At 42.1% G+C, this 26,283-nt stretch overlaps 1 protein-coding gene across 2 annotated transcripts in view; it reads left to right on the forward strand.

Annotated features, from left to right (window-relative positions):
- Nucleotides 1-26,283, forward strand: part of WIPI2 (WD repeat domain, phosphoinositide interacting 2) — a 31,231-nt gene continuing 4,948 nt past the window's right edge. Inside the window, exons 1-8 of one of the 2 annotated variants that reach the window (XM_019494723.2) lie at nucleotides 1-200; nucleotides 10,322-10,404; nucleotides 14,833-15,002; nucleotides 16,611-16,707; nucleotides 17,410-17,507; nucleotides 17,993-18,085; nucleotides 18,873-18,943; nucleotides 24,326-24,433. In XM_019494723.2, coding sequence (XP_019350268.1) covers nucleotides 127-200; nucleotides 10,322-10,404; nucleotides 14,833-15,002; nucleotides 16,611-16,707; nucleotides 17,410-17,507; nucleotides 17,993-18,085; nucleotides 18,873-18,943; nucleotides 24,326-24,433 — 794 coding nt within the window. In that variant the 5' untranslated portion in view covers nucleotides 1-126. The remainder of the gene's footprint in view (nucleotides 201-10,321; nucleotides 10,405-14,832; nucleotides 15,003-16,610; nucleotides 16,708-17,409; nucleotides 17,508-17,992; nucleotides 18,086-18,872; nucleotides 18,944-24,325; nucleotides 24,434-26,283) is intronic. The other variant, XM_006265959.4, reaches the window with a different exon arrangement.

Raw genomic sequence — 26,283 nt, forward strand, 5'->3', positions numbered from 1 at the left:
GGATGGCGCAGGCGCGCTGCGGCTCTGTAAACAAGGCGGGCGCGGGGATGAGGAGGCCGCCGGCGCCGTGCGCGGCCCGCAGCTGCCGAGGTTGAGCGCACCCGCCCGCCAGGCCTGGGAGGCGCCATGAACCTGGCCAGCCAGAGCGGGGAGGCCGGCAACGGCCAGCTCCTCTTCGCCAACTTCAACCAGGACAACACGTAGGGGCCGGGGGCGGGGGCGTGGCCTCGGGAAGGGGGCGGGGCGTCGGGAGGGGGCGTGGTCTCAGGTCCCCTCCCCCCGGGGTGGTCCAGACTCCCCAGCCCCTTTCCCAGGTGGGGAAACTGAGGCTGGAGGAGGGCGAGGGGAGCAGGAAGGCGCAAGGGAATGGGTCTGTCCCCGTCCCTCTCCGGCTTGCAGCCTCCAGCTTTCCAGGTCTGGGGGGGGTTGATTTGGCCCCGCTTTACTCCGGTGCCTTTCTGGAGCCGCACTCAGCCGTGGGCTTGTCCGCACGCGGCGGCAGCAGTGATTTCCGCTCTTTTGCGACCCCGCGTGTGAAAAACACGCTTCCTGTTGGTGGTTTTCAGCTAGCTGCCTGCTTCTCGCTGCAGTTCGTGACCCCTGGTTCTTGTCCCGTGAGAGCAGTTCGTAAATCCCCGTTGACTTCTTTTCTCAGCCGTTCAGTAGCTCGTCAGCCCTTCTCGCATCTCTTGTCTAAACCTCTCCTGGTCTGCAAGCCCCTCCGTAGAGCAGCTGTTGTTGAAACCGCTCCTTCCTGCTGCCCCTTCTGCTGTTGGAGAGGACGAGGCTCCAGCACGGCGCTGCTCGGGGTTTTGAGACTCGCTGCTCTTATTTTCACTCGCCTCTGGAGTACAAAAGCCTGCCAGAGCTGTTCTCCTGTTGCAAAGCGCTCGGACACCCCGGCAGATCAGGATCCAGATTCCTCTTTGAAATCTCTGGGTTTATCTTGTGAATGCTGCCATGCCACCGTGGCATGGCACCCCTGTAAAGATCTCACGGTGACCCAGAGCGCCATGGTGCGCTGGTTGCGAAGCATTGATAGAGCAGCTTGGTGCATGTGCCTTGTTCTCCGTTACTTGTGAAAGATTCATAAATATCAGGGGCTGGAAGGGATCTTGTAGATCATCGGGTCCAGCCTAGGCAGGAAGACACCTGGGGTTAAGTGACCCCAGCAAGGTGACTGTCCAGTCTCCTCTTGAAAACCTCCAGGGTAGGTGATCGCACCACCTCTGAAGGGAGTTTGTTCCACAGTCTGGACACCCTGACTGTGAAGGAGTTAGGAGTCCTGGTATTAAGTCTGAAGCGGCCTTCCAGGAGTTTGTATCCATTGGTATCATAGCATTTAGGGTCGGAAGGGACCTAAACAGATCATCAGGTCCGACCCCCTGCCCTGCCCTGGGCAGGAACGGGTGCTGGGGTCATATCACCCCAGCCAAATATCTGTCCAGCCTCCTCTTGAAGACCCCCAAGGTAGGGGAGAGCACCACCTCCCTTGGGAGCCTGTTCCAGAGCCTGGCAGCCCTGACTGTAAAGTCCTGGTGCTCTAGTGAACAGTTGTTCACTGAGCTCCTGATGCACTCCTCTGACATAGCTGTCAGCCGCTATCAAGTCCCCGCTCAACCTTCTCTTCTTTAGGCGAAAGAGGCCCAGGTCCCTCAGCCTTTCCTCGTATGGCTTGCCTTGCAAGTCCCTGATTATTCGGGTGGCTCTTCTCTGGACCTGCTCAAGTTTTCCCACGTCCTTACTGAAGTGCGGCACCCAGAACTGGGCGCGGTACTCCAGCTGTGGTCTCACAAGTGTATCACTGTCTTAGTTTTACACAAGAGGCATCGGTTGATGCATGCTGGTGTGTTGTTTGCCCTGCTGACCACCGCCTCGCACTGATGGGTAATATTCGTGCCATGGTCAGTCATTACCCCTAGGTCCCTTTCAGCCATGGTGCAAGTCAAGCTGTCGCCGCTGAGCCTGTATGTATGTTGTGGGTTGTTTGCCCCCAGATGGAGCATCTTACACTCACCTTTGCAAGGGGGAATGTAAATCCTTAAGAGGAGCATTTTGGAGAGAAATACTTCTAGTGTGAAGTAAGGTAATGGAGGTGGGGGGCATGGAAAGGTCATATTATCAATAATTTAAAAGGGAATTGGCTGTTGTAAATGGTTGAGATGAGAATGATTGGGCAGGCTGATTAACTAGAAGGAAATCTTGGGTTGTGAATGGAGGAGTTCCATCTTGGGTAGGAAGTGAGTAAGAGGAAATGATGGGGTATGATATGTAATCCAGTTGTTTGTAATGCCTTGTTCCTTGATGGGTCTTCTGTAAATGAACAGCAAAAGATCAAGCCTCTTTTTTTCTATGTAATATCCTTCGGTCTGTTTCTTTGCTTTTGGTTTGTATCCCTGATCATGGAAAGCCCAGCAAGATTTAATAAGAAAAGTGGTATCTAAAAGTGAATAGAAATCACATCCAGGAAGAGCACACACCAACTGCTGAAACTTCCTTAGCCTGACGAAGGGTTTTTGAACCTGAAAGCTTGCTTAATAACTTTTCTCCAACTATTTGGGTTGGTCTAATAAAAGGTATCAAATTCACCCAAGGAATCTTGTCTGCCTAGAAATCGCATCAGAATCCTCAGAGAGAGAAGGGAAGAATGGAGCCCGACTGCTGCTCTGGCATTAAAATAGTGTTGGTGGGGGGGAATAGACTTGGAACATAGGATTTAAAGTGTGTGTAGTTACAATTTGCTTCAGACTATTTTTCCTTTCACTATATTACTATTGTAAATCGCTCATAATCTCCATAGTGTATTGATTCACATCAAAATGTCTTTACAGCTCCTTTCAGGACATCCTGTTGATTACCTTTAGAATTTGGCCTACAGTAGAGCAGGGTTGGCAACCTGTGGCATGTGTGGTAAAAGTGCCATGGGCAGCACGCATGAGGCACACGGCAGATCAGGGAGCACAGTGGCAGAAAACAGAGCAGCAGATAAGATAGAGGAAGGAGATGAGTGGCAGTCGGGGAAGGTGCAACATGCCTACCAAAAAGGTTGGCCCCCACTGCATTATTGCATATGAGATGAACATTTCTCCTTATCAGGCTAAATCAGGTAACGGTAGAAATAATTAGAAATGCCTTTGCCTCTTTTTATGAAGTATTAAAGGGCTAATATATAACTTTTGTGAAGTTAAACTTTTCCTGTCCAGCCTAAAAACTTTTTTCTCTTTCCACCTCCGTAAAGTAACCACTATTTCTAAAATGCCATCTGAGTAAAGTTTTTTGGTTTTTTTAAAACCATATCATTTTGCATTCAAAAGAAAATTTTTCCTGTTTCACAATAATTGGGTGTGCAGGATAGGATTTATGGATTTGATTAGAGTTGTGACATGCAAGGGAAGGAAACAAATATAGCAGTGTGGTAAAACCCTCTCTCCACTGCATTTAACTGTGTAGCTGCACTTGAAATATTAATCTACTTTCTTTAGCAAATATTTTGCATGGAAATCTTTATTTAGCCAACTCCTTTTCTTCCTAAGGGAACTAGTAACAGGGAAACCTGGAGTCTCTGAATTTTTCAAGGTGAGAGGTCTTTTAATCTCCAGTCTGTGCCTTGACATTTCCCCCCCTTAAAAGTGTCTATCTTTATCTTGAATTCATGGAGATTGCTTATTGCTCTAGGTGATTTTGGCAGTGCTTGTAACAACTGAACTTCCATTGTGTGGGTAGATTTTAAAAACAATCCCAAAAGTTGTTGGGGTGGAAATTAGATGGGGCGATGACATAGTCTTATTTTTTCAAGCAGTTCTAGAATTAATCTATCAGCTAATCTTCATAATTCATAGTTTTAGAGCCCTGAATCTATGTCTGCTGTCCCCTTCTGCAGATTTTCAGATATCCAAATTTCTATATGGAAGTTCCATAAAATTAACTGGTTAAGTTTTGCTCATATTGAGGCAAAGTAGCAGATCTTAAAGGCCTCTTTAATAAGAATAATTCCCGTCTGAAATACTGACCCAGCGCATCGTATGTGACCTCATTAATCTAGATGTTTTCTGAATTCCACAGCTAAATATTAAGTAAAAGTATTCATTTCATTTAAAATCAGATGAAAGGATTGCAAGTGTTATTGCACTACTTAGTTAACTTGTAGTTTAGCGTTTGAATACAAACACAAGAAGTGAAGATTCTTCACTTCCAAATTTCAGCGGAAAAACAATCCACAAGGTGGGTAAAGAGAGCGAAGAAGAGCTCTCCTTAGAAATGAGTTACATTTTGTCTGCCTGAACCTCATCCAGACCTTTTTTCAAGCACTGAGTGCTTATTTCCAACTTAAAATGAAAAGGAAATGAAGTCTGTTTCAAGATGGACAGGGCGAACAAATGTGGATCACTTCAGTCAATAAATGAAAGGCAAGCTGTGTTTATACCTCCCTTTCTCAGTTAGTGGAATTCACAATACTGTTTTAAGGTGAATTAAAATCAATTGGGAAAAGTGATTGACTGACAGAATTAGAAAATAGATGACAGCTGCATTGTTACAGACTTTACTTTCGACATCTGTATAGTACCAATTCCACTTCATACTTTCTTTTGAGTGAAAATATGAAGGTGATAAGTTCTTAAGAGACCTCTGGCCTGTTTGGGTGTAGAACATGTCCTTTGTAAGTCAGCCATTGCACAATTCAGCATGACTGGCATTCTCTGAATCGGGTAGGCCTAAAACTGGGAGAGCTTGGGGAGAGCTGCAGATCAGATTCAAGTACACCGGCACAACTGCCTGTTGGAAGCTTGTAGTCAGTCTGAGTGCTAACTAAATCTACTCCAAAATATGAAACGTACCTTAACTATCTAAGGTCACAGCGGTAGCTGGCTGTATTAGTCTGATGGTGGGTAGAAGGCAAAGCAGTGTGGCACCTTATAGACTAACTCGTTCAGTAAGGAACATAAAACTAAGCTAGGATGCTGTTTGTGCTTGGGCTTGGGAAGATAAATGTAATGCACATTTCAGTTTGTGGTTTGAAGTTTAGTTGAGCGTCCATGGGGAGGATTTTATATAAATATTGACGAGCCTGATCTTAACAAACAGCCTGTAATTTATGTAATCTTCTGCTTTAAGTGTAATTTATATAGTGTTCTGTACATATGGTGGCAGCATTGGATGAAGATTTCTGGAAGTTCTTTGCAGTAACTTAAAATGTGGGGTACCAATTCAGATTCGTACTAGAAAGCAGTATGAGTTTGCATTAGACTGCCAACATTTTTTGTTTTCCAAAAGAAAACTCGTTGTGGAATAATAACACAAAACCCATCTCTAAAATGCTTCATCTTAATTACATTTCTTGGGTTTTTTTTGTTGTTTTTTTTTTTAAATGCAACCCCTTCCACTTGAACCAAGATGGTGATGCCAGTCTTTATCTGGGGTTGATTTTTTTTTTTCTTTTTATATGAAAAAATAGTCTAAAGTAAGGGTTTGTAATGAAAATGTTGTTATAACCTTAACTATACTAATGCTGATGGGCACCATCAAAAGCATCTTTGTCTCTGAGCTCATTACTGTACTGAATCACATGAGCCTGTAAGTCTAACCTTGTCTACTGATGTGTTAGCTTTGTCTTTTTTTGTCTTAACTCCCTATGATTTTATATTCTCAGGAAAAGTTTCTATTTTTGACATTATGGCATGTCCAGGCTAGCTGATGCTCAACATATAAACCAAAGTTGTCCAATACTACCCTTGCTGTTCCACGTGTGGGTCTTGTCTTTTTTTTGTATACCTGTACCTGTTGGGGAATCCTCAATATTTGCATTTTTTTCTTTATTCCCTGGGTTCAGTTGGTTTTCCTCTTTTCTGTTCTCCAAGTTCCAATTTTCCTTCCAGTCCAAGATGTCTTGAGGCCAGAGAAAAACTGGGAGAACCAGTATTTTTGCAGTCCATTGTATTCCTGCAGTGTCTTCAGGAGGAGACACCAGAGAATGAGTCTCATGTTAAATGCTTCTCGAGTGTCCCAGTGTGGTAAGAAGTGGAAGTGGGTACTTCTGAAATCCTGTCTAGAAGAGATGGTCCTCTGCTTTGAGATTTTGCTGCCTTAACTTTCTCCATCCTGCTGCTTCATATAACACTGCAGCTCTCCAAATTATTAATATGGTGTGTGCACAAATCTGGCCATTCTGCAAATATTTGCTTGGACAGGGCACCTAGAAATGAATTTTTGTTACAGTCACAAGTTTGACTGCACAACTTGCCACTATATATTAAAAGTGATCTGTAAACATACCCTCCTTTTGCTGCTTTTTCATACATTGAGAGGATCTCAAAGGATTTCTGCTTGTGTGGCGGTCTTTGATTTTGCTGTTTAATCCTATATAACTACCAAGAGACCATGGTTTTACTGGAGGTTCTTCCAAATGTTTTGGAAACTGTATTGTTTGCTCTCACTATAATTGAAGGGCAGAGAGATATCCCAGAGGGCTGTGTAAAATGTTCGTTAGCAACTGAAACTAAATGTATGTTAACATGATTTTAAACAGTTTGTTTGAAGTGCCTTCTACAGTTAGCTGATAAACTTCCATGTCCTGGCTGTTCGAATGCTGCCGTTGTACTAGCTTTTCATTGATTTTAAGCCTTTCAACACTAAGGATGTCTTTTTTCCCCCCTCAAAATGTAAAGTTTTGAAACAGGTTGGAGCAGTAGATGTGGCTGTAGCATTAGGCCAGCGGTTCTCAACTTTTTGGGGTTGGGGCACTCCCGCGTTGAAACAGTTATGGTGTAGCACCCCTGGTTGAGAACCACTGTTATGTTGACTGGGTAGGTTGAGGCAGGTTACCAAGTAACTTACCTGGTAGACTAGTAGGTATTGCTAAAAAGTGTATGGGGCTAAAGTGCCAAACTGATATGATAATGTCCTTATATCCTCCTGCCAACTCATTTAGCTAGAAGGAATTTCTCAGAGACCTTCTTCAATATAAGAAGGAAATACCTTTGGGCCCAATCACTTAATGCTTTGCACTGTCACTTGGACAACCTGGATTTGATGGCTGGAGTCAGGCTCCGATTCCACGGGTTCGGTGCTCTACAGAACCAAAGCAGGTTGTATGAAGGGACAGGCTTAAGGGTGCCTGGGATGATTCGAGAGCAACCTCTCTGGCCAATGAACATGGTCTTGTAAGGGAGTCCTGTTCAGCCTTCTTGAGAAAGACAGGATTGCATTGATATGGCTCTAGAAAACAATTTCAGGTTACGTATATTTGTGCCGTCTGTGGAAGTGGATTTTTCTAAGTGGCAGTGACAGAGGCATCCAATTGTCTTCCGTATAATAAGCTGTAAAGATGGATGATGTGCTGAAACACTTTTTTCAAGTGCTTGTCTTGTAGGATATTGCATTGGATGGGGCCCAAAGTGTTTAAGAACGCTGGGTCAGCACTGAGCTCTCTAGTGCCATGAAAACCGGTGAGACACATGTTCCAGGAGCTTGTGGAAAGGCTAGGAAAACAAAACAGGCAATACTTAATGCAGCGCTTGCAAAAGACTCTGTCAACCACCTACAAGAATAGAAAGGGTGTAAAGACAAATGAGGGGTGACAGTTGGTTTAAGGCGGCCTTCAGGGGTTATAATGAGGAGTAGGAATAGGATGGAAAAGAGCAAAATAACAGGTAGAACAATATTAAATGTTGCCAGTGAGGTTTGTTAGACTGGAAAGGTCCTGCAGGGGAACAGCAGAAGCTGTGCCCACCAGACCTGTCTGCAGCAGTGATTCTCAACTGGGATGCTGCTGCGGTCAGCGAAGCCCTACGTGCATGCATTCCCCCTGCGTTAGGGTTTTCCAAGCAGCCTCAGGCAGGCAGGGGAGCTCCCTAGTGCTGCAGCCTTTGGTGGTCTGGCCTTCCCATGCTCCTCCAGGAAACAGAGGCTGGCAAGGCATTTCTGCTTGTCACACATTCCTCTGTTTCTGGAGGACACCATTCAGGGTCAGACCAGGAAGGACTGCAGCCACAACCAACCTCTCCAGCCTGCTTTGGGTTTACTAGGGAGTCCTAATGCAGGAGGAGTGTGCACATGTCCCACAGCCGTGCACGTGGGACACTTTTTATCTGGCCACAACAGCGACAGTACCCTGAGGAGTTTAACAGCACCCCAGTTGAGAGCCACTGCAGTAAGAAAACGCTTTTAATAAATGGGTTAGTTAAAACTAATGCTGCCTGCTGGAGTTCTCTCAGCACTATGCCTCCAATTGGTTTGAATTTGGGGATAAATTCTCCCCAGGGAGACAAATTAAAGCAAGACAAATTAAATGAAAACCCTTTAAGTTCTTCCTAAATTGTAGTGAAGAATATGGGGACATGTGCCAAGTGCTGACCCCTCTGCAGATCACCTGTTAAAACCAAGTGAGTTTTGTTGAATATGTGGACACCCTGCTGTGAATACTTAAATCTTTTGTGTGGAGAAGCATTTAATGAACTTTCTTTTCCCCTTCCTGGGTGTGAAAACAGAAAGCAATAATAGAAATCGGCTGCCCTAGGTGCTCATCTGTTGACTGGGGAGAGAATTCTGTGGCTTGCTTTTCCATCTCTAATTTTGGTGATTTATTTTTCCTACCATTGTGTATGTTGCCTATCCACAAGCTTTCAGCAGGAGCTACTTTAGCTACAACCCCTCTCTTCAAACTGGTATTGGTTGGAAAGGTGAAAACGCATGATTCTGTTTGTTTTATAGCATTTTAAACTTCTTTAAAGGATCAGGAAATACAGCCACTCCAAATGCCAGCAAAGATGGAATTATTGGGGGGGGGTCCTGTGGACCTGTGAAACATTGGTGCAACACAACCATCTTCTATAGTGCCTTTTTAATGGGCATCTGTACATGTGGAAAGATGGTCGTGTCCTTTATTAAACCAGGCGTACTAACTTGATAAGATTATTTCTAATTCTCAATGTTACTAACCCTGCTATCTTTCCCTGAACTCTCAACTTCCAGTTTAACAAAGGTTTAGATCCTTTTAAAATGGAAATACAGTTTATGTCATCTTATTAAAGTTGTACCACTTAAACTTATGGTCTGATTCTATATAAAGATGGATGTAAATCTGTTTAATAGCTTGGGAAATGAAAGGAGTAAAGATGGCTCATTTTGATGTTTCAGAGCTGGTATCTAACCTTTTCTGGGATCCCTGAAACTGAGAATGGTTCACTTCTGCAGCCAGTAAAGAAAAGAGTATAATGAGAGTAGGAGGAGGAGTAAGTTAATTGTCAGTTTGCTCGAATTATAATCAGAGGTGAGTGTTCAGAGTGGTAGCACAGGTATTCTGCACCTTGGCTAATAGTCAGCCTTGGGCCTGTCAAGCCCAGGTGATTATATCAATTGAAAGAGGTCATGTGGCTTGTAATAATTTAGGTGGCTAGAGTGTACAAAGTGAATTTCCAAATGTTCATACATTTGGTTATGAACATGCACTACAAAGCTAGTCATGTGTTTATGTAAAATTACTTTTATGAGTTAGTTTCAGTCTCTCTGGTTAATTTAAAAGTGAGAAACAAGGGGGAAAACTCTACTTTGTACAAGGAAAATATAAAAGGCGAATCAAAGTTTTTTTGGTTGAAATATTCACATCCTTTCTATCTTTGAAGACTAATTAGAAACCAAATGAAATGGCAGTGTGAGTTAGGAGTGAAAATTGAGCATTGGTGATGGGAAAGGGCTTTGTCCAGTTGTTTGAAACTTTGTTCTGCTTCTGTTAACGACTGCTAAACATCAGTGATTAAGGTGTTTTGAGAAAACGATTCAAAATGCAGCCCCTATACGCCTATGTGACGCTGACCCCAGCAAGTCCTCCAATAAATCCAGGGAAGACCGAAGTTGGCATTCCAACTGTTCAGGAAAACATTTTAGGGAAATTTTTTTTCAAATTGTTAAGAAGAACAAAATAGTACAATGTAAAAAAGAACATTCTTTGTAGGTCACCTTATACATGACAACATCACCATTAATTTTATATTGAATTACACTGCTTAACCAACCTTCATTCTGGTGAATAGAGCCAGATGACGAAATCTTTAGTGTGATTCAGGTTGCAGGCTTAAATGGACTGTGGACTGCTTGACAGAGATGTGGAACAGGGTTTACCACTTAGTTTCACAGCCTTTGTCCTGTCTGACTTGCTCAGTGTTCAGGAAACTAATTACTCCATGGTTGTCCTTTGTTTATTCATTTTTGGTCAGGTTTCTTAACCACTATTCTTATTGAGCTTTGAATCTTGCCCTATTCTAGGTCAGGTAAAATTGATGGGTTATTTCATTTCTTTTCCTAGCTAATTTGATGCGTCTCTTTACAGGTCCTTAGCTGTTGGCAGTAAGTCAGGTTACAAATTCTTCTCTCTTTCTTCTGTGGACAAATTGGAGCAGATCTATGAATGCAGTAAGTGTACTTTTCTTTCTTTCTATTTTGGTTTCGCTGTTTTCTTAAAGGCTGGTTAATAATCACCAGAGTTGCATTTACACTTCATTATGAAATATTTTAAGTATGAATTAAACCGTTTATTGCCCAAAGTTTTGCAGTACAGTATAACGTCATAAATCCGGATATCAAAATTCCAGAATTTTAAAAAATCAGGCACGTTTAAAAAAAATACACTAAATCAGGTCGTAGCAACAGCCGGTCCTGGAGCAGCAGAGGGGGAAGCTTGCCCGTGGCGGCTGTTGCCGCCATCCACTGCCCCGTGCCACTGCTGCACATGCTGCCTGCTGCTGCTGCTCCCCCCACCTGCGCTGCGACCGGCTGCCACTCCGGTTTCAGAAATCTGAAATATTCAAATTTCCAGCAAGTGCTAGGTCTCGAGCATACTGGATTCATGAGGTTGTACTGTATAAATATTTTGCAAACATAAGTAGCATATGGGAAAGTCTAGTAATAATCACCAAAAGAACTATTACTTTTCTGCCATTATACTCAGTTGTTGCATATCATAACATGATTAACATAGAGGAAGTCTCAGGATAGGAATTTTTACTGGTTATTAAGACAGGGACCACTGTTATAGTCGAGTTACAGCATAAAGGGGATCATGGCATTTTATTTGTATCTCGGTCCTTGCTGTCAGAACAAATTGTGAAAAGAGAATACTTGGAGACCTTGCTGCTGCTAAACTTAAGCTTTCTTCATCCAAATCAATAAAATCTGCACCAGTCCCCTCTTCCCTCCCCCACAAAAACCGGTAGCTTGTCAAGCTCTCCCAGTCAGCCTGATTTGACCTCTGCCCATGGGGCATGCAGTTTCTGCAGTGGCAAAGTTGAGAGAATCAAGGTCTTTCCATTGGGTATGTAAAATAATTGTGGGGAGGTCAGGGGAGGAGGGAAGGCAGTTGGTTAAATGTGTTGCCCAGACATTATCTGAACGTCACATATGTGAGCGTCAAACCCCGATGCACAGAATAACCCAAAAGAGTAACTGTGGATTTGCTGGTGTCGACATCAGACAGTCAGTGACTGTCCATGCTCTGCTGGTTCATGTCGTTCTGCATTAGTATCTTTTGTGGATTTTTTACTGTAGAGTTAAATTGAAAACTAAATAGATGGTGAAATAGAGCAAACTACGCAAGGTGCAGCAGATGTCTGGCCTTTGAATAGGGGGAGTGGAACATTTTTTATACCAGGTTCCCACAATTGACCCATGCTGTCACTTCATGGACAACTCTTCTGTCCTTTAGTTCTGTTTACCCCTCTGTGAAATGAGTATACTTGCCTCCCATGCAGGGGCTGTAAGGCTTACTGAAAGTTTATAACATGCTTTGATGTCCTTGGATTAAAGATGCAATGGAAATACAGCCGAGTAGAGTCCTGGCTGGTTCTAACCAGCTTGTGTCTGAGATGCTGGATGCTCCTTGTCTTTTTATTACTATGCATTTTGTTTTTATCTGTCTTTTTTTGGTGAGGTCCCTTAAACCGTTAACAAAACTGATTTTTCATATTGTTACACAATACTTTATAAATTTTTCTACTGTGTTTGTTTTAGAAGTTCCTGTGCCTTGTAGATGTTGATAGATCAGATTAACATTTTTTCCCTCTGTGTGTGTTCACAATCTCCAATTTTCTTTTTTTGCATGGAGTAAGAGGGGGGTAGATAAGGAATAGAAAAGATTAGGACTGTGGTTGGGGTTAACAACTTCAGTACTGTGCAGCCGACCTTGTGCATCTAAGAATATGGCTAATTCAGGTCAGCCAGACATACAGCCTGACACCGATTTGAATGCATGTTCAGTAGTAAGCACGTGACTTGGCAGCCAGGAAGGGATTATATCGCTTGCATGTTCTTGCTAAGGGAAGGCAAAGAAACCAAGGTGCACCCTGAATATTTAAAGCATTTAACTTCATTAAAGCCCATCTCAAAATCTTTCTTTCTCGAAATATAACCATCTGCACAGATTTCTCGCTCTGGTCTTAATTCTTTACTCTGAGACCAAGAACATTTCTGTAAACCTTCTACTTTCTTAAAGCTTTGAGGATGTGTGTTGAATTGGTGAGTGTGAACCAGCTCCCTCCTGCTTGTTGCATGCTGCCATCTGCCAGAAATTCTGGCCAGTTCTTCTGTGACCATGGATATTACTTCTATGTATCCTTAACTCCACTCCCAAACCTTCATGTGCTCCTCCAAGTCTGGAAGCTCTTCAACTCTACCGTGGGAAGAGTGACAGGTCCCATAGCTGACCTGCAGCACCCGGAGGTTTATCACAAGAACTTCAGAAGTGCACAGCAGCACCGACTAACAAGTATAACTTGTTCTATCCAGCATGCCAAATTTGTTCATATTAGTGATCACGGTATTTTTAAATCTAGATGCATTATTACTAGAGTAATTTGTTTGTGGAACATAAATTGACATTAACATTTTACAGAAAATAGTTGACAGTCTGTCTGTGCGGTTTGTGACATCAAGAAGATTTGAAAGTCACCGTTAGATTATTCAGCAAAATCCTAACTAAAATTTATTGGCTAAATTAGCTCAGATTTTTTTTCACTTTTGTTCTCTCATCCATTTCTGGAGGAGAGAGAAAACACTGATTCAAAAAGCGATCGAATAGAATTTTGCAAGTCTGCTTTAAACAGTTTCACAGTTTGCTAAAACACTTCTTCCTATAGACGCATTTGGATCACTACAGGGAAGTAAATAAGTTAAATACCACGTTAGATGTTCAAGTCACTTTGAAAGTCTAATGGATAAAGGATCTTTCCATATTAAAATTGCACATGATAACAAAAAGCACTAGGTATAAACTTTTTCTCTCGCCTGCATGGGTATTGAGACTACTACTTGTGGTAGGAAGTGTATGCATTTTATTTATGGAATTCTTAAATAACCAATTTTTTCCCAAATAATTAGGCAGATGAACTAGCTAAAAGTTTCACTTCTGCTGAACTCATGTAGGGTATTGGCAGCGTATTCATGTGCTAGAGTCAAGTTAGACAGATAAAAATAGTCTCTAAGGGAACCTCTGGTTTTTCTAATGAGAACAGTATCAATTGCTTGATTAGACCAACAAATGCATCGGAAGCCTTCAGAAAGAGTCCTTTTGGGCAGTTCTCTTGTTTGGCAAGCATCAAATATTGCACTGATCCAAATATTGATTTGAAAATGTTAGAGTGATCATAATGGATCAAGGCAGGAAGGCGCAAGTCACTTGCCTTGGCTGAATCTATAATGGAACGCTGGACTTTTAGCAGATACTTATTTACGGCTCTAGAACTGCTGTAGGCAACTGATAAGTACTCTCCTGTTATCTTCCAAGACTTAACAGCTTTATTTCTCCTTTCCACTTTAATATTAAATGCATATATACAGCCAGCTGTCTTAGAAAATGCCACTGATCCAGCAGGGGAGAAGGAATTGCTGCTATCTGGTTCAGTGGATTACCTCCGTGCTCAAAATGTTCCCGTATCACCTTGAACTGTGCACTTGTCAGTTTTTACAAGCCGTTTTGAGATCATGCCTAGAAACTCTTTGGATGAGAGACCTCCAAGGAAAATCAGAGCGTCTTAAGAAGTGCTGGTGGCCTTGAATTCTGTCAGCATTTACTTAATGCCACTGCAAGCTCATCCGCAGCATGCTCATCTGCACTGTGCTGGTGGTGGCGCTTTCCTTTCGCTGGGGTCCCCTAAAATACCCTGTCCCCGGTGTCTTGCATGGATTTCAGTTAGGTGATTGCTCAAATTCCCCATTCATTTTCAGTGTATTTGTTGTAGTGTGCATGTTGTACGTGCAAAACTGTTGTTGTTTACTTGTGCAGTTGCTACGGTTCAGTGAAGGGTGAAATGATTCCTGTATGAAATGTTTTATGGACTTGTCAGATGAAAAGCGATGCATATAAAATAGCGATAAGGCTCTGGCCGAAACAGTTTTAGGACAATCAGCCTGCCAACTTCTTTGAGCACAGTACTCTGTCTGTCTTTATGGAAATCTGTTTATAAACCCCAGATCAACTTGTCATAAAAAGGCCAGTCACAGGAGAGGATTTAAAGAACAGATTTATCCAGGTGGTTTCTTGCTTATTTTGCTGTATACCACACGATCCAAGATCTTTCTTTCTCAGATGTAGATATCTCTGTTTGGTAGTCTGTTTGTCATCTCTGTGAAAAATAGTAAATTATTGTTTTTTGAAAAGCTTATCTTTTAGAAACTTCTAAAATCTGTACCCACTCGAAGAAAGGACTTTATAAATCCAAATTTGTGGGGCCTGAGCTCCATTGAGAAGCCCAGAGTGTATACCACTTCCCATTTTTGAGGATTGGCTTCAGTCTTTTTGTGTTCCTTAGACCGCTTTGCTTTAACATGATGCTTCTTCCATTTCCTCAGCTGACACAGAAGACGTGTGCATCGTGGAGAGGCTGTTCTCCAGCAGCTTGGTGGCCATAGTTAGCCTTAAAGCCCCACGCAAGTTGAAAGTCTGCCACTTCAAGAAAGGGACTGAGATTTGCAACTACAGTTATTCCAACACAATTCTGGCTGTGAAACTCAATAGACAGGTGAGTAGTAATATTTGGGTTGATAAGATGGCTCTTGAATGTGGACACTTCTCCATCAACTCTTTCTGTATCAGCAGAAAAAATAACTCTTCATTCTGACTTTCCTGGTCCCAGCACTAGAATGGTATAAAAACTTACTTTCCAAATTTCTGTGAAATTTGGATGAAGGTGAATATTGTTGTGGGAAAATTCCTCCCATGGCATCTTGTTCAGCAACTTCAGGAACTTCACAGGAATTCCCTAGCTCATTGCTTTCTATATGCAAAATATTGTAGAAGTTGTGAGTTTTGTAAGTTTACGGGTTGTATTAATTAAACAATATATTACATATACTAGCACGTAGTTAAAGATGGCTAAAATGAATAATAATACAAAAATACGTTTTTATTTAAATCTTAAAAAAAATAAACCTAGTTGACACTAATAACCTGTGTTAAGGTGTGTGTTTACTATAATGCATCTTTCACTGCGTGAAGCAGCATTGAAGTTGGAGCAGTTTTGTTATATTCGTATTATTCTCAGCTCTTTCACACAGTAATTAGAGTGTACCAGCTGCTGTCCTTTGGAACCATTCCCCTTTGGAAATGGCTCCAGATGTACATATACTCAGATCCTTAGAGACTAACTGGTTCAGAGAGGCATAAGCTTTCATAGGCAACAGACTATTTCTTCAGATGCTCTGAAAATCTGTTTGTAGTATCTGATGAAGTAAGCTGTTGCCTATGAAAGTTTAAGGTACCACTGAGCCCTGCCTTCTGCCTGGCTTCAAACAACACAAGCTAGCCACCTCTCTGAACCTTAAAGAAATCTGCATCTCTGAACTGGTAGGAATTGCTGAGCAATCTCCTGGAACCAGTTTGCTGAAGTTCTAACCTCGCAGTAGCCCCTACTCTGGGTTGAGAGAGAGATTTATTTGGTTTATTCAACTAATTCTTTCAAGTTGAGAAACTAACTGGGAGTTGAAGTAAGAGAGCTTGCTTTCCTCCTACAAACTGCATAAATATTAGGTGTGAGGACAAACAAGATCTAGTTTTAAAATCTTAAAGGACACAATAAAGTTCACTTACTGCAGTTACTTTTACACATTTGGTTTTAAACGCAAAACATGATGCTCTTGTGTATCCAACATGACTAAGATCATGTCAGTAAAAAAAATATGCAAGTTTTTAATTGAATGCCAGTTAATATGCAAACATTGGGTAACATCACTAATAAATAAATGCATCCTTCACTATTTTATTACACACAGCTAAATAAATTAGTGTGTCTTTCTGGTTAGCAAAAAATACCAAATTATACAGCCTCTCAGACTAGACCTTTCTTGAATTAGTCCGCTGTGGTGAAGTTGAAGGAAGTCGAACACCTAGCAGTTGGGGGTTGCCCTGTCTACTTCCTGTAAACACAGACTCAGCTGAATCTTAATTCTCCTTGCTCCCTCCCCCATTTTAGAAATAGCTAACACTGAATTAGGTAATGATTGTTTACCTGTTTTCAAAATGCACTAGATGTTTTTCACATGCTTACTTGGGCTATGGTAATTAGGGAGAAATAAATAAATATATGTTACAATATCATTTGTTCTCTTATTTTTCTTTTCTCTGGTTTTAGAGGCTAATAGTATGTCTGGAAGAGTCTCTTTATATACACAACATACGAGACATGAAAGTACTGCACACAATCAGGGAGACTCCTCCCAACCCTGCAGGTAAACTATTTCTTCAGGGGCTCCCTTGATTTTGAAAACTAAAATGACATGTATGATCTGTCTTTATGCAGCTGTGCTATAAGAAACTAGTTTTCATTAGCCACAAGTTTTTTATCTCCACTTTCAGTGGGGGTAATAATTAACAAACCTTGAAGTACATTCATTCTTGCAGGGTAGCAAGTTGCCCAGTGAATGTGGGCCATTTCTTGGATTGATTTTTGCATTCAAACAATCACAAATGGAGTACTTCCTGCCATCCCTTTAATGCAACTACTTGTTACCCCCAGAGTATCTTATTTTTCTGAACTGGTGAAAAGCCTCTTAAGCATATTATTCAAACATGATTGTATACTAACCATGGAAAATTAAGAATAAGCTGGTACATAGCCCTTGTCAGATAAGACTTCAGATATTAGAATGAATTTCCAGCTTTTTATCATTGGAGCTGCACCTTTAAGATAACTATTTTCTTTGCTTTTAATTTAACATACAGTACAGCTTTTTTCTTTTTTTTATAACTAGTTCATATATTGATATCTGACTTTAAGATTATGTAGCCTTATCCCGTTTTGTGAAGGCTTTCTGAGGGTGGGAAGCTTGTAATACCTCTAGCTTGATTTGTATGTAGAACTAAAAACCTGTGCAGTGGAAATCTTGCCTCCGGCTCTCTAACCCCTTTGTTTTCTTGCTTCCCTTTCCTAGGTTTGTGTGCATTGTCAATAAACAATGACAACTGCTACCTGGCCTACCCAGGGAGTGCAACCATCGGAGAAGTGCAAGTCTTTGATACCATCAATCTGGTGAGAGAATGCAATAAAATGCCCCACCACCTCTAAGGATGTACTTGAGACATAATTCTGTGTGTTCAAAAGGAGCTAGTGGGCACTCCAGTTTCCCAAGATCTGTCTGTGAGGTTTTGATTGTGGTCGGTCTCTTTGTGCAAGTAGACATAACAGACAGTAAGAGCGTAATATTATATCTGATTAGTAAGTAGGGCTGTGAATTAGAGAGAGAATAATTAAATACCATAATGCTCTTTTAAAGAAAAGACTCTTCTGCAGTCAGTCTGTTTATAAATGTTAGTATGCTAATGTTTTGTAGGCAATAGTGGTACGCTTTAGTATTTTCCAATAGGTAGAGCAGATATTAAAGTCTGCTTATAAAAAACACCTCTGTTTACCTTGCATGCTCTTCCATGTCCAGCATTGAATTGTAAATATGGGGTGGGTGGGTGGTGTTGCCTGTACTAGACTAAGTTCTGTCTTTTATTGGCTGATCCTTGCAGAGAGCAGCAAATATGATCCCAGCTCATGATAGTCCCTTGGCAGCATTGGCTTTTGATGCAAGTGGTACTAAACTTGCCACGGCATCAGAAAAGGTAAGTTTTGATTCGCTTGTGCCTTTAGAATAAACCTTATTTCAAAGTATTCTAATTAAGTGTGCACATCAGCACTTCCATTGGTTTTTTGTTTTGTTTTCTTGTTTCTCCCCACCCCCACAAGAGTGGCTGGCTGGTGTATAATGAAGACTCTGAATTCAGAACTGCTAATGTTATTGGGTACTGTTTGCATCTTGTGAAACTGTGTTTGATAATGAGGCTTCTTAAAGACCTAAATTGTGTCCAATTGATTGTAATCAAGACATATAGTTTAAACATTTTCCACCAGTGCTACAGCATTTTATTTTTAAAGAGGTTAGCAATGCCACGTTAGGAAGGTGACCTAAAACAGAAACAAGACAGTAAAAGTCCTGATGGAATAGAGAAGAATCATTTCCTTATGCCAGATACAGGCAGACAATTGCACAATCGGCACAGCTTCCTCCTTTTGTATTTGGATATTATGTGCTTTAGAATCTAACTAAAGTGTATTGCATTTTTCTACCTGGTTAGGTGGTATTGTGCCAAGCAGGTAGTCCTAGCTTTGTCAGCATGTGAACATGCAAGAAATTATGCTGAGAGAGAGAGAGGACTCCTTTCTGCTGCTCCCACACTCCATGGTGGGATAAACCTGATTGTTTTATGGTGGCAAAAATTCTGATAAAAGAATCTCAAAGCTTGAGCTGCCGGCAATAGTCCTCTGATCATTGTCCACACTGTGTAGTGCACAAAGAGGGTATTTAAATGGAGGAATGAGGTTTGTTTTGTTTTGTTTTTTGCTTTTTAGGGGACCGTGATCCGAGTATTTTCCATTCCAGAGGGACAGAAGATCTTTGAATTCCGAAGGGGAGTGAAGAGGTGAAGTTCAAAAATGCTCATTCTCTGAAGCTCGTTTCTTGCGGTAGATTTCCAGTGCATTCTGTAGTTTAACTTTACCTGTAGTCTTGAAATATAGTGATTGAAATAGATTTTAAGGGGTCCAGGAAATAAAGTTACAGGTGAGGTTTATACGTACTAACTTGAGAAAGCAAAAAGAGAATATGGCTTTCTGTGACTCAAGCCTTGTTCCTTTTCTTTGCAATGCTCTGAAATACTCCTAGCATAAAAAATTCAGTACAGTAACAGACCATGTTGCACATACTGGGGCATCCCACACATGTGCTTTAACGCACATTAGCCAGTTTTAATGCACTTTAAACGTCACTTAAAAACTGTGCTGTTTAGTTAATGTGCATTAAGACAGGCCAATTTATATTTTCCTAGTACCTCAGAGCACTTTTACATGTGCTCCAGGGCTGGGGGGGCAGGGGGCAGTGCTTTAATTAGTGGCGCCGAGAACCACTCTGATTGAAGCACTGCCAGATCTCCTGTATCAGGTTCCCCGAACTTAAAAACAGCAACACAGGTGTTTGAATTAAAGCTCGTTCGAGCTTTAGTTCAGGTGTCCCCACCACCATTTTTAAGCATGGGGGTGCTGATACACGAGATGCAAGAGGCTGCTGGAGCACGGTAATTGCCATGCTCCAGCAGACTCGATTAATCAAGTCTGCTCCAACGTGCTAGAATTCCAGCACGTCAAAGCAGCCTCTGCGCTTAAATATAGGTGCCCTCACAATGGCGGTACTAGATTTAAGGTGCATTAACTAAAGCGCATTAATGCATGTATAAATGTGCCCATTGAGCCATACATATCTCCTAGTGTTTCATGGTGTTATGAAAGATTTTTTCTTATTTTCTGCAGTGTGGGAAACTTTGTTGTAAACTGCTGAAGGATTTTAGAGATTCAGTAATACTGTACTTGTCTAAAACAAGATTCAGCTATTGCATTGCAGAATCATTTTTAGCACTGATTGCTGAATTTGTCAGTGGTTATTGGCTAGTGTCAGATTGGATGAGTTGGATAACAAAAAAAATTGCTTGTTATAGGGAAGGAGAATGCTGTCCTGACTCTTCTTTTTTTAGGATGGCCTCCACCCAAGGTTTTTCCTCTATTTCCCAGTATCAAATTGAGTTGCATGTCCTTGATGAGAGTGTTTTGCCTCTGCAAATTGTTGATGATATACCAGAACTTTAAATGGCCTTGCAACACAAAACGTTGTGAAGGCCTGGGTCTTCTAGTGTATAAGATGTGTTTTTTAAGTGAGACATGTTTATATAACAAAGCAGCAATCAAGGACCAAAGCAAACACTCTGTTTCTAATTTAATGTGCTTTTAAAAGCTAGTCCAAAGGCCAGTTATGACTCTTGGTAAGTTCACAGTCTCCACCTGAACTTCTGCAGTGGACTGGCAGTATGGAAAGGTGGGAAGTAAAACAGCTTTGAAGATCAACCTATTCTTTAAAAAGAAATGTATGCTAGGAGAAGTGACTTTTAGTCCACTACAATGCATCCAAAACTGTGTTGGCATTCAGGGAAATTGTATTGGTTTTTCACATCTTTGTTAGTCGTATGTGAGCCCAAGATGAGATGCTTTAACTTTTTAAAAACAAAATTTTTAAACTTCAGCCTTTTGAAGGGCAATAGATGCATCTACTGACTTCCTTTCTGTGTCTCAGTACATTTAATGCTATAGGCAAAACAAGACCATTTCATCTCTCAGTAATTGGATATTACCAGTGTACAAAGCATAAGGAGGCACTTGAGTATAAGCTCAAAATTTTAGCAAACGATTAAAACTTTAGAGTCAGGACAATAATCATTCTGAGCCATACATGTGCCTTGGTCCTACACCTGTCTATGGCTGACGGTAACACTTTCCAATTACAGTTGTAAATTAGCACTTGGAAGTTGGTCTTGTTCTGAAAAGTGGGGTGAAGGGGTTAAAGATCATATCTTTGATGGCAGTCTCTCGGATGTATGTCTTAGACCTGTGGGGGTTAACAAATGAATCCTGGCAGAAGTCTTGCTGGAATTTGGTTTTAATTGCAAGGCTGATTCTTAGAAAAGGCAGAAATACCTAGTCATGTCACTACTGACCCACTGCCATTTTCCATTGAAATTTGACTTGGATTCAATAACATTTACCAGTAAGAATGTACAGGTGACAAACTTTGTGCTGTTTCAGCCTGCCAGAAGCAGAGCCACCTCCTCAAACTTTTCCAACCTATTATAACAAATATATGCACTGTACATTGTTACACAGTGTGCCAGTTTCACTAGCTCAAAACTATTAAAATACCTTGGTGGCATCACCAAACATAAAACCCCCATTCAAATGCACTTTAGTAGTTCCATGTATATTCAGTTTACTCCTCTTACATGCATATGCATAATTACTTAACCACATTACACAGTGCCAGTCCCAGTTGCTTACATGGTAACAACTCTGGTTATAACCCATAAAATGGATAGCATTTTTCAGCCCCATTCTGTGCTTTGTAACTTAATTGTACTCTGGTTCACTGCATGTGAACTGTAACTGTCCGTTTTAACTAATTGTACTTCATTTAACTATCAGAAGCAGTTGTGAAAGGACAGCTATTAGAATCCTTGAAAATGGGGTGGGGGGACCCAGTGCATGTCAGGGCTGCTAGTGGCACAGCACTAACAGAGCTGTACTGAGCAGCATTGATTTATTTATATCAGGTTTGGATAAATGCATTCTCTGGCTAAGTGTATAGCCTAATTTCAGTCCCAAGGCTATACACTTAAATGGTCTCCTGCAGAATGGATGAGCAAGGTTTTGTATTTAATCTTCAATTATACAGGCAATCACTGAAGGTAGTAACATACTCCCAAAACCTTCAGAATGCCTTTGATTTTCCTTCTCCCTCAACATCAGTACTATATTTTTGTGTAATGCTGAGCATGGTTATAAAAGTACTCGTTATAGATATCAGAAGGTTATTTTACTTTCCAGTCATACTAAGAAAGATTTTTGCACTACCATTTATTTTTTTTTTTTTGGCTTGCTTGTATCATTTAAAATGGAGAGCCCTGTCCAGGCTAGGTGAAAGTTCATTTCTGTGGCATTACGGGCAGATTAAAAAGTGTATGTATGGATAGACATAGGTAGGCAGACATTATATATACGTATTAGACGTGCACAGATACATTGGTCCCATATAGGATTGGCATCGATATAAGGAAAATTGAGAGTATCAGCAATTAACTTTTTTTGGCTGATGTGGCCGATAAATGTCGTGTGCATGCGCACAGCCACAACACAGCATGCAGATGGCCAGGAGCGCAGACTGGCAGCATAGGCGGAGGGCAGGCGGCAGTGCTGGGAGGGGTGGCTACAGGGAATTTTGGGGTGACTATAGCCCACCCCATAGCCACCCCTTCCAGTGCCACCACCTCCTGCCCCAAGCACAGCTCTAGCCCAGCCTCCCTGTTGGGAAGAGGCTTCTGCAGCCCCTGGCCCCAAGCCCACAGCAGATCACCTACATCCACCTTGACCCTGCACATAAATCTGGGGGCACATGCCCCCCATGCCTTCCCCAGGGGTTCAGGCAGTGGCAGGGAGCTGCCCCACCTCCCCACACCCTCCAGGCAAGCTGCCCAGAGCTCTGTCCTGCTCTCGGCCCCCTGGGTTACATTCACTGCACTGGCTGGGCAACGCCTGCCCCAGCACCACTCCCTCCCTCACTGTGGGGAGCCTCTATCTGCCCCCCTTCCATGCCTGTTCCCTGCCCCATGACCCTTCACCCCACAGACTTACCAGCAGAGCGCTGCTCTCCAAGCTGCCCAGCTGTATTTCTGGTCACACAGGCACGCAGCATTTATTGGTAACATTATCCGCTACACCGGTCAAAAAAAGCCGATTGCTGATAATGTTAATTTTCCTTTTATCGGTGCCGATCCTATACGCAACCGATATATCAGTGCACCTCTAATATCTATATAAAGTATCTGGCCTTTAATGCCACAGAAATGAGGCATATATATTGTTAGGGATAATGCCCCTATTCCTTCCATCATCCAGCATCAGTATTGGTGACCTTTAGTTCCTCTTTCCTTCCCTATTACAGTGTGCTCTTTTTTCCATTCTGCTATTTGTTCTCTCATCTGTCTCTCGATCAGCAAAGCCTTTTGTCCATATTTTGGTAATGTTCCCTTCTTGATCATTGCAGCATGCCCAGCCTTGCCCCAAATCTCTCAGCAAACACACCCTTTTGGCATTACACTTAAGATTGTCTTCAAAGACCTAATTACCCCACTTCTGTTTACGTGTCTTCTACAGCAGCCCCTTCCCGGACACTGCACAGACTTCTCTCCTGACTTCCCTCTAGTGTCCATTGCCCATTCTTGCCTTCTTTCATATTAGCCTGGATGCCTAGAGCAGCTTCAGCCTCCATCCTTCCGAAACTTGCTTTTCCTGCATGTCATTCTATTCAGTATTGTATTTGCTCTTGCCCTTAGAAATGCATTTATATGGGTACATATTTGAGATGGCTCACCTACTATAAGACTCCTAATACAATTATGGCACCCTGTATAGCCACAGTTATCTTACATATCTGACACTAGAATAGCTGTGTAAAAAAAAAAAATAACTTATTCTAATGTTTGGTCCCCATGATCTAGTTATCCCTTGGCTTCTCTTGGGATCATAAACCCACTAAAACCACCTTTTGCACATTTGGGGAGCATTCATATTCCAAGATGGAAAAAAAACACATTAAAATAATGCCAGTATGTATCCTGTTTTCACATCTCCAGATCTTTTGCCATTTCTATTACAATAACAAATATCTTCATTTCTGCGGTACTTAGCAATGTGGCTCTGATTGCTCTTAATAGAAAGATGGGAAGACTGTTGCTGTCTGAATCCTGCTTCTGGTAAATAGCTAAGGAGTTAGAATGATGTTTGAGTTGGTATCCAAATGCTAATAAGCAAAGCAGGAAAAGATGTCAGTAAATTCAGAGTGCTTTTTAAAGAAACAGGTTTCCTTTTTGAGAAATTGAGGGCAGTGTAATCTGTCTGGTTTTTTAAATCCTTTGGAGATCTTCCCTTTGTGCCAGTGACCTGTGGTCTTTGATTGGAGACTGAACAAGGAAGCTGTTTCTGGTTCCCCCCACACCTTTCTGCCACATTCCTGGAACTTTTCGTGGCCTTCACAATGCAGCTCCTATCCACTGTAGGGGCCTGCAATGTCTAATATACAAAGATACCAGCATGGGGCACTAGTAGGCTGATTTAAACAGTCGTTCATGCTATATGACTTAATGTTGACTCTTCCATTTCCCAATTGGCACAGCATTAGTACAAAGAAATGCGCTTGCTGTCTTTTCTAGGTGTGTGAGCATCTGCTCGTTGGCTTTCAGCATGGATGGTATGTTTTTGTCTGCATCAAGTAACACGGAGACGGTGCATATCTTCAAACTCGAGACTGTGAAAGAAAAGTAGGTTTCCAAAATACTTGAGATTTTGTTCAAGAAAAAAACTTTGTGTATGTTTGCCTGGGCCTTTCTTTTGAAACCATTTAAGTTAAAGACATAGTGAATTGTGAATCGGTTGACTCAGCTCGCAGCAGGTAACCTATACATTCCTCTCCCAGGAACACTCCAATTTATAGAGAGCAATGTGGGGCCCATACATGTTTGTAATCGCGTTTTTGTCTCTTACTATAAATGTATCCTCCTCGTGCACTGGCATCTGGATGCAGTAAGCGGTGAGAGAGGCTACTGCTTCTAAAACATTTCGTGGGGGAAGGCGCGTGTATAGAACTTGCAAAAATCTCTCTACCGTATTAAGGGATGACATGCCCTGTCTGCTGTTTGAGGATACAGACAGAGCATGTATTCCTAAACTTAGGGGAGCTGTCCATTAGAAATTCAGGGTGTTTTACTGTGCCTTCTCAAGAAGGTTCTGTAGAAAATGAGTGGCACTGTGACACATGAACAAGCAAGTACAACCTGATTGAGAAGGGAAGTAGTACTTTATAGTAGTCAGTCGTCTTAAACTTGGTTTTTGTTTTCATTTATGTAATGATATTCTATAAACAGAAAAATCGTTTTACAGATTTATATTCTGCCTTTTCAGTGAAGGCAGTGAAGCACTTGCAGGTCACTAAGGCTAAAGTCACTAAGGCTAGAAATGGGCGTCACTGAATGAAGCAGATCAGTTGTGCTGTGATGTGTGGTTGTAACGGGCAAAACACACGTCACCCCTTGTCCCACCCTTGATGGTGTGAGAGAAGGGGCAATGTGATGTCTCTGATTTCCCTGTTTAGCCAGACCTATCCCTGGGGCCGGGGCTGACTGAGTGGGGAAAGCAGGGCTATTCCTCGCCCAGCCAGAACCGGGGTCCACTTTCCCTGCTCAGCCAGACCCATGCCCTGCTTTCCCTATTTACAGAAAGGCACCCCAGTGTCCCCCAGGGTGTCTCTCTGTAAGCAGGGAAATGCCATGACCACTAAGGTGGTTTCCCTAGTTTCAGGGGAAAACCAGTTTCTTGACAGGGTAGTACCCTGACTGAGGTAGTGCATAGATAGCGTCCCACTTTCAGTGGGACGATCTCATGTATACACCCAACTTTACGGAAATGGGAGGCTCCTCCCTAGCTTGCTCCTGCAGCCATATGGTTGAGGGCAAGCAAAACTTGGGGGCGTCCAACCCCCAAGGCTTTGGGCTTGGGCCTGCACGTAGAATGCCCACCAAAGGATTTGAAAGCATCTGAAGCCCCAGGCAGGGGTGGAGATGCTTGCAGGTAGCAGGGCCACATATGGTTCTTGAATGACTCATGGATTTGGAATTGATTTGGGTGATTTGACTTGGGACACGTGTTCAGGGGGCTTGATAGCCCCTCAGGCCACCAGAGCACCTGCCCTAGGGTGGCAGGAGAATGCAAGCAGTTCAGGCTGCTCATACTCTTTGGCCACAGAGGTAGTAGACGTCTGCCACAATAAAGCAGCAGAGTCTCTATTACCACCTTTTGTTGTACCGCTGATTTGCCTTTCTTGTAAGGCAGCAGAGGGTGCTGACCTCTCTTTCCTTGATATTTGTGCTATCATAAACATTTTTACAGTAGCGCAAGTGAGGCATCAGATGCCGTCTGTTTCCGCCCTAAGTGAAAAGAGGGGGTACTAGACTCTTATCAGATTGATATGTCTGTTGAAAAACAAATAGAAGAGAACCCCTGTACATTAAGAGGCCCCAAGTCATCCTCTCCCCTTTGCGAGTTAGTTCTAGTAGTGTCTAGAATAGAACATGAACCTGAACTCTCCTTTTTCTTTTTTTGTCCCCCTGAATTT

Source organism: Alligator mississippiensis, chromosome 13, assembly GCF_030867095.1.
Source record: "Alligator mississippiensis isolate rAllMis1 chromosome 13, rAllMis1, whole genome shotgun sequence".
NCBI classification, from domain to species: domain Eukaryota; kingdom Metazoa; phylum Chordata; order Crocodylia; family Alligatoridae; genus Alligator; species Alligator mississippiensis.